General features: G+C 34.0%; 1 protein-coding gene across 1 annotated transcript; it reads left to right on the top strand.

Moving 5' to 3' along the window:
• Window positions 1-7,921: 7,921 nt before the first annotated feature.
• On the top strand, window positions 7,922-11,627 carry LOC140988049 (probable serine/threonine-protein kinase At1g01540). Its single transcript, XM_073456903.1, has 8 exons — window positions 7,922-8,630; window positions 8,968-9,269; window positions 9,958-10,062; window positions 10,159-10,281; window positions 10,546-10,716; window positions 10,831-10,960; window positions 11,059-11,268; window positions 11,369-11,627. Exons 1-8 carry the CDS (start codon window positions 8,340-8,342, stop codon window positions 11,519-11,521), a joined length of 1,485 nt encoding a protein of 494 aa, XP_073313004.1. The 5' UTR covers window positions 7,922-8,339; the 3' UTR covers window positions 11,522-11,627.
• Window positions 11,628-11,872: the final 245 nt, after the last annotated feature.

Raw genomic sequence — 11,872 nt, 5'->3', positions numbered from 1 at the left:
ATCCAGTTTGGGAACGTGCCTTGTGTGGATCAGATAAGTATCCAGCATCGGCATAACCAATTATACTTGGATTAGCATCTTTTGAATACAAAAGTCCCAAGTCTGTCGTTCCTCGTAGATAACGGAATATATGTTTAATTCCGTTCCAGTGTCTCTTTGTTGGATATGTGCTAAATCTTGCCAATAAATTTACGGCAAAAGATATATCAGGCCTTGTACAATTTGTAAGATACATAAGGGCACCGATAGCACTTAAATATGGTACTTCTGGACCAAGAATATCTTCATCATCTTCACATGGACGGAATGAATCTTTTTTTATGTTTAATGATCTAACAACCATTGGAGTACTTAAAGGATTTGATTTGTCCATATTAAAACGTTTAAGGATCTTTTCTGTATAATTTGTCTGGTGAACAAATATTCCACATTCTTTTTGTTCAATTTGTAAACCCAGACAATACTTGGTTTTTCCAAGATCCTTCATTTCAAATTCTTCTTTCAAGTATGACACAACTTCTTGAATTTCCTTATTTGTTCCAATGATGTTTAAATCATCAACATATACAGCAATAATTACGCATCCGGATGTTGTTTTCTTAATGAAAACACAAGGGCATATTGAATTATTTACATATCCCTTTTTCATCAAGTGATCACTTAGCCTATTATACCACATTCTGCCGGATTGCTTCAACCCATATAATGATCTTAGTAATTTCACAGAATAACATTCTCTGGGTTTTGAACTTTGTGCTTCAGGCATCTTAAATCCTTCAGGGATTTTCATATATATATTACTATCAAGTGATCCATATAAGTAGGCTGTAACAACATCCATAAGACGCATTTCTAAATTTTCAGATACTGCCAAGCTAATCAAATACCGAAACGTAATTGCATCCATCACAGGAGAATACGTTTCTTCATAATCAATTCCAGGCCTTTGAGAAAAACCTTGTGCAACAAGTCGAGCTTTATATCTTACTATTTCATTTTTCTCATTTCGCTTTCGAATAAAAACCCATTTGTATCCAACAGGTTTTACACCTTCAGGTGTAAGGACTATAGGTCCAAAAACATTACGTTTATTTAGCGAATCCAATTCAACCTGGATGGCATCTTTCCATTTTATCCAATCCTGCCGATTTTTACATTCACCAAAAGATTTTGGTTCATGATCTTCATTATCATTTATGATGTCGATTGCCACATTATAAGAAAATATATCATCAATTTCTTCTATATCTTTTCGGTTCCATATTTTTCCAGTATTAATATAATTGATAGAGATTTCATGATTCTCGTCAGTTTGTGGTTCTGACAAAACATTTTCATCATCATGTGTTTCTTCAGGAACATCATTCTCTATTTTGTGATCATTATGTGTTTCTTCAGGAACATCATTCTCTATTTTGTGATCATTGTGTTTCTCTATGAATTTTCTTTTTCGAGGATTTTTATCCTTGGAACCAACTGGCCTTCCACGCTTCAGGCGTTTAATGACATCATGACTATCTTCAATTTGTTTCTTCGGAATTTCAATTCGAGCAGGGGCATTTGCAGCATGTATATATGATTTAGTTACCCCTTTTGTGTCTGCAAATGCATCTGGTATTTGATTTGCTATTCTTTGCAAGTGCACAATTTGCTGTACATCTTTTTCACATTGTTTTGTTCTTGGATCCAGATGTAACAATGATGATACATACCATGTAATTTCTTTTTCGGTATGTTTCTGTTCTCCCCCTAACATTGGGAAGATTTCCTCATTAAAATGACAATCAGCAAAACGTGCTGTGAACACGTCGCCTGTCTGTGGTTCAAGATATCGAATGATCGATGGACTATCATAACCAATATAAATTCCAATCTTTCTTTGAGGTCCCATTTTCTTTCGTTGAGGTGGTGCAATAGGCACATACACCATACATCCAAAAATTCTCAGATGAGAAATGTCTGGTTCTTTACCAAATGCAAGCTGCAATGGGGAGTATTTATGATATGCACTTGGTCTGATGCGAATTAATGAAGCAGCATGTAAAATTGCATGTCCCCATATAGAAATAGGGAGCTTTGTTTTCATAATCATTGGTCTAGCAATCATTTGCAGACGTTTAATCAATGATTCAGCCAATCCATTTTGAGTATGTACATGAGCAACAGGATGCTCAACAATGATTCCCATAGACATACAATAATCATTGAAAGTCTGGGAAGTAAATTCACCAGCATTATCAAGTCTAATTTTCTTGATTGTATAATCGGGANCTGTCTGAGGTTCAAGATATCGAATGATTGATGGACTATCATAACCGATATAAATACCAATCTTTCTTTGAGGTCCTATTTTCTTTCGTTGAGGTGGTGCAATAGGCACACACACCATACATCCAAAAATTCTCAGATGAGAAATGTCTGGTTCTTTACCAAATGCAAGCTGCAATGGGGAGTATTTATGATATGCACTTGGTCTGATGCAAATTAATGAAGCAGCATGTAAAATTGCATGTCCCCATATAGAAATAGGAAGCTTTGTTTTCATAATCATTGGTCTAGCAATCATTTGCAGACGTTTAATCAATTATTTAGCCAATCCATTCTGTGTATGTACATGAGCAACAGGATGTTCAATAATGATTTCCATAGACATACAATAATCATTGAAAGTCTGGGAAGTAAATTCACCAGCATTATCAAGTCTAATTTTCTTGATTGTATAATCGGGAAATTGATTCCTCAATTTTATTATTTGAACAAGTAATCTTGCAAATGCAACATTTCGAGTTGACAATAAATATACATGTGACCATCTGCTGGAGGCATCAATCAATATCATAAAGTATCTGAATGGTCCACATGGTGGATGAATTGGTCCTCAAATATCACCCTGAATACGTTCAAGAAACATTGGTGATTCAGTTTGGATTTTGGCTGGTGATGGTCTTATAATAAGTTTTCCAAGAGAACATGCTTTACATTGAAACTTATTATTCTGAAAGATCTTCTGGTCTTTCAATGGATGACCATGTGTATTTTCTATAATTCTTCGCATCATTGTTGAACCAGGATGTCCTAATCGATCATGCCAATTGGTTAATATTGAAGAATTATCAATTACCATGTTTGATTCAATGGGACGTATATGTGTATAATGCAATCCAGTAGGGAGCATTGGTAGTTTTTCAATCACATATTTCTTTCCTGATTTATATGTGGTAAGACACATATATTTCTCATTCCCTTCATTCATTGTTTGAGTATCATACCCATGGGAATATATATCATTAAAACTCAACAAATTTCTTTTCGATTGTGGTGAATATAAAGCATCATTGATCAAAAATTTTGTACCATTAGGTAACAAAAATTGTGCTTTACCACATCCTTTAATCAAGTCTACAGGACCTGATATTGTATTCACCGTTGTTTTTGTTGGTTTTAGTTCCAAGAAATATCTTTTATCTCGGAGGATAGTGTGCGTTGTACCACTATCAGGTATGCAAACTTCAGCTTGGTTCGTAGCATTTTCCATATTTGAACTTCAAAAAAATATGCAATGAAATAAAATTATTGACAATAAAATACAATACAATATAACACACTATAAAACATTATCATACGAATACATAAAAAATAAAATATTTTACATATTTATTCCACCATCAAATTGATCATTATCTGAGAAATCAATCAGAAAATCTCCAGCATCAAAATGAGTTGAACCACTCAAAGGTTCACTGTGTTCAGTAAAGTTGGTCTCCTTTTCTTTCCCCTTTATTGATTCTTTATAAAGTTTACAAAGGTGCTCAGGGGCTCGACAAATACGGGACCAATGTCCTGGAGTACCACATCTGAAACAAGAACTTTCAAATCTTTTTGAGTGATTCTCATTAACACTCATATTCTCTTGATGCCTTTTCGGTGGGTGGTTTGGGACGTTCTTTTGAGATGAGTTATAGAAATAACTATCTCGATTATTTTCAAAACCACGGCCGCGTCCACGACCACGACCACTTCCACGTCCACGTCCACGTCCACGACCACGACCACGACCTCGATTTTGTCCTCGACCAAAATCTTGTCTGTAACTTTGATTTTGGTTTCCAGGTTTAAATTCATTTTTGCTTACAGCATTTACTTCTGGAAATGCTGTTGATCCAGTGGGTCGGGACTGATGATTTCTCATTAATAGCTCGTTGTTCTTTTCCGCCACAAGAAGACAGGCGATGAGTTCAGAATATCTCGCAAATCCACGCACTCTATATTGTTGCTGTAGTGTTATATTTGATGCGTGAAACGTGGAAAATGTTTTTTCAAGCATTTCCGATTCTGTAACCTCATGTCCACAAAATTTTAACTGCGAGATTATTCTATACATCGCTGAATTGTAATCACTGACTTTTTTAAAGTCTTGGAATCTTAACATATTCCATTCATCACGGGCGGTCGGAAGTATAACTTCCCTTATATGTTCAAATCTCTCTTTTAATCCTTTCCACAGAGCCATGGGATCTTTTTCGATGAGATATTCACATTTTAAACCTTCATCAAGGTGTCGTCGTAAAAATATTATAGCTTTTGCTTTTTCTTGTGATGAAGATATACCATTTTCTTTAATGGTCTCGCTTAGACCCAATGACTCAAGATGCATTTCTACATCAAGAGTCCATGGCATATAGTTTTTCCCAGTAATATCAAGAGCGATGAATTCGAGCTTTGCCAAGTTTGCCATGGTGGTACTAAAAATTACGATGCATTTTATTAGTTAATGAATATTGCAATACAAAGTAATGGATAAACAACAAGTACAAGTATTCGTAAAAATAAAGAAAACACACGAGGAGGATATTCTCCGATAAATACAAGACTGGTGAGTATGATAACCAAAATAATTAAAAATAACCTCGTGAAAGCCATCTTCTTTTTTTCTTCGAAAATTTGATGAAGAATAATTTTTAGAGAAGAAGAGAAAGTTGGAGTGATTGAATGTATTTGTGAGATTGTATTTATAGAGCAAAAACTAGCCGTTTTGTTACCGTTTATTACCGTTGGTGTATAAGAAAATAAATGTATGTATTTGTATAATTTTATGGTAATAATATGGTGTATATAATATTAGTCATATTTAAATAATTATGTATATCATATCACATTATTATAATTAGGTGTCATAAGTTATTTTGTTTAAAAAACCTTATAGGCTTTTATACTTGTCGTATCCCTTACCGGGAGTGTGGGATGTCGTCTTAACATCCTCCCAGGATTTATAACAATTTTTTTGAAAAATTTATTTTTATTATTTATAATAACATTATATTATATATTAAATATATAAACAATAAATAAACAATAAAATAAATATTATTACTTTTGTTACCTTTTTCTTCTGTTTTGGAGCTTGGAAAAATATGGAGGACTTTTAGAGCTTCGTGCTGATAACGTGTTGGTAAAAAGTAAAAATTTCAAACTCTCAAAATTATCACACTACACACTTTATAATATTTTTCTCTCAACTCAATTGTGATTTTCTTCACAAATGAGAGATCTATTTATAGAAAATTTTTACAAATAATCCAAAAATAAAATACATCATTACCTACATCATCACATACTAATTTTCAATATTCAACACCTAATTTTACCTAATTTTCAACATTCAACATTCACATTTTCAAAACAAATATTTTTCACATCTTTAAATAATTTTTCAACATTCAATATTCAAATATTCAATATTAAAATATTAAATTTCAACAATTTCTTATTTTTTATTAAAAAAATATTTTAAAAAAGGGGAGAAGGAAAATAAAATGTTAATTTAAATAAAATGATAGGGGACTGGATATTTATTTAGCGACTAGCTAGTCAGCCAATCACGAATTTTAAGGACATTTATTTCGCACTTAATAAGTACAGGACTTTTTATCACTGCACCAACCTATTTTTAAAGTTCACTGTATTTTTTATGTTCCAAAACGAATTAGTTATTATATTTCAATTATACGTACTAGCAATTCGTACATACATACAGTCATATGGTAATGTCTTCGGACGGATTGAACTAAACCATAATATAATATATAGTGTATATATATGTGTGTATACATACATATATCGACATTGTATACACAGGTGGTAGCCCGGGCGGCTAGGTTTTTTTCTTTATTTTTTGTACATAAATTTTTTCCAATTTTCTTGTAATCTGGAGACTCTATTTCTCGATATTAGGCCAACCTTGACTTAATTTTTTTTTTAACTTGGATAAAGATAAGAATACTGGCTCCGCCACTGGTTGTATATAACACAAACATGATACATATGAAATTTTTTTACATGTATCTATACTATATTATTAAGTTTGAGACACTTAGAATGACTAAATTTTTGTTTCATGGTATGTTTTAATAATTATATATATTAATAAAATATTAAAATGTTAATGCAAATCATATATATGTAGTTCAGCGAATAAAGTCTTTATTTTTTATGCATTAAGTTGTAGGTTCAATTCCTACTTGAGTCTTTTTTTATTTCTTTCTTTTTCTATTTATTTTTTAATTCATATATCAAAATTGCATTATAGTCTCTCACTATTTCTTATAATTATATTTTGATCTTTATTTAAATTTAAACTAAATGAATTATAAAAAAATATTGTACAAGCACACAAAACGTGCGTCTTTGCGTGCGTCGATGCAGTAGTATTCCATCATGATTCCTTAACCTGTGAAGTGAATAGTGATTATTATAGCACATCGTAAAAGTTAAGGAAATGAACAGATTAGTTTCAAAATTTAGAGGTCCATCTCTTCATTCATTGTACATATCTAATAGTTTTGTGTTGGGAGTGTCAGTGACGCATCGTGCCAAATACTGAATATTTATTATTTGAATTTATATTCAAGTTTCTATTTATTGATCTAAACTGAAATTTAAAGTTTTCTGTTTGCGTTTATAATTTATTAAACACTATCAAGCGATCGCTTTTGAAGATCTTTTAAATTTGAAGTGAAAATTGTAATTTCAATCATGTAAATTGTCTTTTAATTTGTCAAAATTTGATTTTCATATATCAATTTAGTTTTTTTTTTGTTTTTGTTTCCCTATGTTTCTCTTACATGTGTCATATGTGGCGAGAATTAAGCTCATGTTACTCAAATTACAATTTATGATTAAAAAAAAGAAAAATAAAAATGAAGAAAAAAAACCACAATATTTCAAAATGAGAGGAAAAAAGTTTGCATTTTTTTTGTTTATTTATATTTAATATGTGTAATATAAGTTTTATTTTTGTAACATGAACCACAAAAGATAATATAATGTCAAATAAGTAATATTTGATGGATTTAGTAGTTTAACGTAAAAAAGACACAAAAAATCAAAGTTATGAGATGAAAATTAAACTTTGACATGTTATATAGCTAAAACCCAACTTACGTCCTTAAAATTACAATTTTCTCAAATTTAAATGTAATAGTACATTTAAGAGTGATTTGCAATCTTCAAAATAAAACAAACTCGACCTAAATTTCAGGTCAGTACATAGACAAAGTTTCGATTTTGATAATTTATATTAATCTATCTTTCAATTATTCAATAAATTATAGTTTAGTATCAATTTTAGTTATTCTCACTATAATCATTAGATATCATCAAGGTTTTACATGCCCAAAAATAAATTAGATATCATTAAGGTTTTACAATTAATATGGAAAAGTCCAAAAATAAACTCCTGAATAAAATAAAATTCAAAATTGTTAGTTTTTGGATAATTTTAATTATAAATAGATTCGATTATAGTTGAATTTAGAATAATTTTGTTTGGATTAAAAAAATAATTATGTCAACTTATTTACTAATATTTCAACAGAAAAAGAAAAAAATTATGAAATGTTTTCTTTACAGCGAGTGATGATGAAAGACGCATTCAGACACACACCATTCAGTACATAGATTAGATTCCCACTTCTCTCCCTCGTCCTCTCTCTGTCACGCACTGAAACCATTCTCCGGCGGAAACCTCTCCGATTCCCGGCGGCGATACCTTAGTGTTGTTGGTGTTTTTATACGCCGAAACTCCTTCGATCCCTTCGCATTCCGCTTGGAAAGGCATCTACTCGCGACAGATTTGATAGAGTGACGTATACATACATTCATTTATGTACGTAATCTGTACACACAATTACGATGAATCTACTTTTCTTGGAAACCGAGATTTATGCAATCCCGTTCAGATTCAACTTTGCATGGATGCGTTTTCATTAGATTCACACTTGGCACAGTAACACAGTGGGAGTCGCGTAAGGATACACGCGCTGGTTGATTTTATAGCTAACATGTCTGTGTACAACACGGCGTTTGTTGACGCTCAGCTGTCGAAGAGAACCTCGATCTTTGGCCTGCATCTAGGGGTCGTGATTGGGATAGTCGTCGGAGCTGTGATTGTGCTTATCCTCTTCCTGTTATCCCTCTGTATCACAGCCTCGCGCCGCCGAAGCGGCGGAAAAGGCAAAACTCGCCGTCTAGGAAATTTCTCCGGCGCCGGCGAGACTACTCCGGTGGTCTCTAAGGAAATCCAGGAGATTGTTCATGACTCCGCCGCTGAGCACCGGCCAGTTGTACCTCAGGTATTTCTGCTTTCGAGATCTAGAATTGGACGCATTTTTTTTTTATTGAGTGATCTGGAGTTGAACTGGGCATTTAATGGTAAACCATATTCATCATGTTAGCATTTATTTTTTGCGGAAGTTCCTTTGCTTTTTATTAAAACAGTTTTAATCCTGTGAAACCTCATCGTCAAATAAGATTTTTACAATCCTCCGAAATTTGATTTCCAATGACGTAAAAATTTGTTCTTTTAAATTTAACCATATACTTTAGAGTTGCTTTTTGACAGTCAAGATGTGATTTCAGTGTCGTGCCAAATAATAGCTTATTCTTTCCTCGTCTTTTTGGAATTTTCAGGCTGAGATACAGATTGATATGGGGAAAATTGAGCATAGAGTGGTGTTTTCTGATAAGGGGGCATCGAGCGGCGAGAGTAGGGCTACTAGTGGAGCTGACACCGGTTCATTTGGAGGCAGCGGGTCGTTGCCAGAGGTGTCGCATTTGGGTTGGGGAAGGTGGTATACTTTGAGAGAGCTCGAGGCCGCCTCGAATGGATTATCTGACGAAAATGTGATCGGTGAAGGTGGATATGGTATCGTGTATTATGGTGTTCTGGCCGATAATACTCGGGTCGCCATCAAGAATTTATTGAACAATCGGTATGGAAATTTTTTGATGTCATCTGATTTCCAAATATTGTTCTTTTTACACTGTAGCCTGTGTGACTGTGAATAAGTTTTGCGAATCTGTTGGCTATCAGTAATCTTGGATATACGACTTTCTTACATATTATTTTGGTGTTAGTTTGAGGAAAGGATTGGATTGCCCTTTGCTCGTGTATGTTCTCATGATGTCTAGCTCTGGAAATATTTATTACTAACATAATATCATGGCCAAGCAGAAATGTGGAGCATTCCTTTAATTTTGATTGAGTTAGTATTTAATACTTTTTAATGAGCCTTTGTCGCTTGATACCGACCAATAAGCCGTGTTAAGCTTTGGATATCTATTTCGGATATATGTTTATCAGTCTCTAGTTGACACCTCCTGAGGCATATTAGCTTATAGAATTATTATCGAGCCACATTCTATGTGCTCGAGCTTTTGGGATAAATTGTTTCTAATAGTCTTACCCCTCAAAAACATCATTGTTAATGAGTTCAAGTAAGAATTAAGTTCCATGTCACAAATGTGGTAAAATATTATCTTGTACAGAGGGGGACAACGCTTGTAGTTGCTACAAAAAATATTTTACTTTTTGACTCAAATTGTGGAAGGTATACACTTTTCAATGTGTAGTTCCCATTTTGCTTGAGGGCTGAAACTGGAGCTGCTGATGTATTGCAGGGGTCAAGCTGAGAAAGAGTTCAAGGTGGAAGTGGAAGCAATTGGACGTGTCCGGCATAAGAATCTAGTAAGACTTCTGGGGTACTGTGTTGAAGGAGCTTACAGGTATTTCCGCATTTCATTTCATTTTGTTAGTTGTTTGTAATTTTGTTAGTTGTTTGTTTCGACTGTTACTTCAATTTATTCTTTTGTTCCATGTAGGATGCTTGTTTATGAATATGTGGAAAATGGAAATTTAGACCAGTGGCTTCATGGAGATGTTGGGGAAGTTAGCCCTTTGTCATGGGAAATTCGGATGGGCATAATCATAGGGACGGCAAAAGGGTATGGTATTTTTAAGACTGTCACACCCCTGGTCCACTGGTCCGTTTTAACTAGATTCTGCACACTGAGCTTCGCTCACAATTGCTTTTCACTCGCTTCACAAAAAAAGAGCTCATTGCATTTTCATGTAAATCTATTACACTCACGCCTCTTCGACCTTCTGATGTAGGATAGAGTGTTGTACAATTTATTTTTATTTTCTTACGATCACATTGAAGGTATTGTCATTTTATGGCTTATTTTTTGAGTTATTCTTTGTGATAGCTTGGCCTATCTCCATGAGGGTTTAGAACCAAAGGTAGTTCACCGTGACATCAAGACCAGCAACATACTGCTCGACCGTCAGTGGCATGCGAAGTTGTCGGATTTTGGGCTTGCTAAACTTCTGAATTCAGAGAGGAGTTACGTGACAACTAGAGTTATGGGAACGTTTGGGTTAGTTTATTTATTTGTGACATTGTACTTCTTTTGGCTTGCTTTCTGTGGTATTAACCCCACTTCAAATGATCAATATGAATAAAGTTAACTTGCTTTTCCATGGCTGACAAGTTATGTAGCACCAGAATATGCTTGCACTGGCATGTTGAATGAAAAAAGCGATATATATAGCTTTGGAATACTGATTATGGAGATTATAACTGGTAGATCTCCTGTTGATTATAGCAGGCCACCGGGAGAGGTAAAACTTTTAACAACCAAAATACTCAATTTTCTTTCACTTAATACGTCCTTGTTCTTGATTGTTAAATTCTAATCATCTCAAACGATAAAATGCAGGTTAATCTAGTTGATTGGCTGAAAATGATGGTGAGTGACAGGAAATCTGAGGAAGTAATAGATCCTAAGTTGCCTGAAAAACCTGCTTCAAAAGTGCTGAAACGTGTGATCTTGGTTGCCCTTCGATGTGTCGATCCTGATGCTCAGAAGAGGCCTAAAATGGGTCATGTGATACACATGCTCGAATCAGAAGACTTACTTTCTCGTGATGTATGCCTTTATATTCTTTTTCTTGTTCTTTTTTTTTTCCCAGAATTATCGTGAAGCCTGTTTTTGAAATATCTCCGGCAACTAAGTTTTCGGAATGCAGGAACGACGAATTGGCCGCGTATCTTCAGGTTCCCTCAGAGAAAATAGTCGTCATGAGCCGGAATCAGTTGATAAACAAAGCAGTGAAGGTATATCTGATGCTCGTCCAGATGATAACAGCAAGTGCCATAATTTGCCAAATAGGTGGAGATAGATGATAGGAAGATTGCATACCATTATATTATTCTATTATACAAATTTTTTGTATGCCTAAAATGAATGATTCTTTCGTTCCTTTACAGAAATAACAGCTAGTTGCTTTGGCCTTTCATGGATTGTGCGAAAGACAAATGTGGCAACACTCTATTTAATCTTTTTTTTAAAACCTTAACCTATGAACTGTCCCACACAATAAAAGATAAATGTGTGGTCTGCAAGTTTTCCACTGAACTTCGTACTTCTGTTACCTGCGACTTCAACCCAAAACTGGGGAAATTCTATCCCCCCCCCCCCCCCCCAGTGTTACACAAGGTGTGGTGATATATGCAAGAGCCCTACTTGATTT

This window comes from Primulina huaijiensis, chromosome 11 (genome assembly GCF_012295235.1).
Source record: "Primulina huaijiensis isolate GDHJ02 chromosome 11, ASM1229523v2, whole genome shotgun sequence".
NCBI lineage: Eukaryota > Viridiplantae > Streptophyta > Magnoliopsida > Lamiales > Gesneriaceae > Primulina > Primulina huaijiensis.
This window is presented reverse-complemented; position numbering and strand designations above follow the sequence as displayed.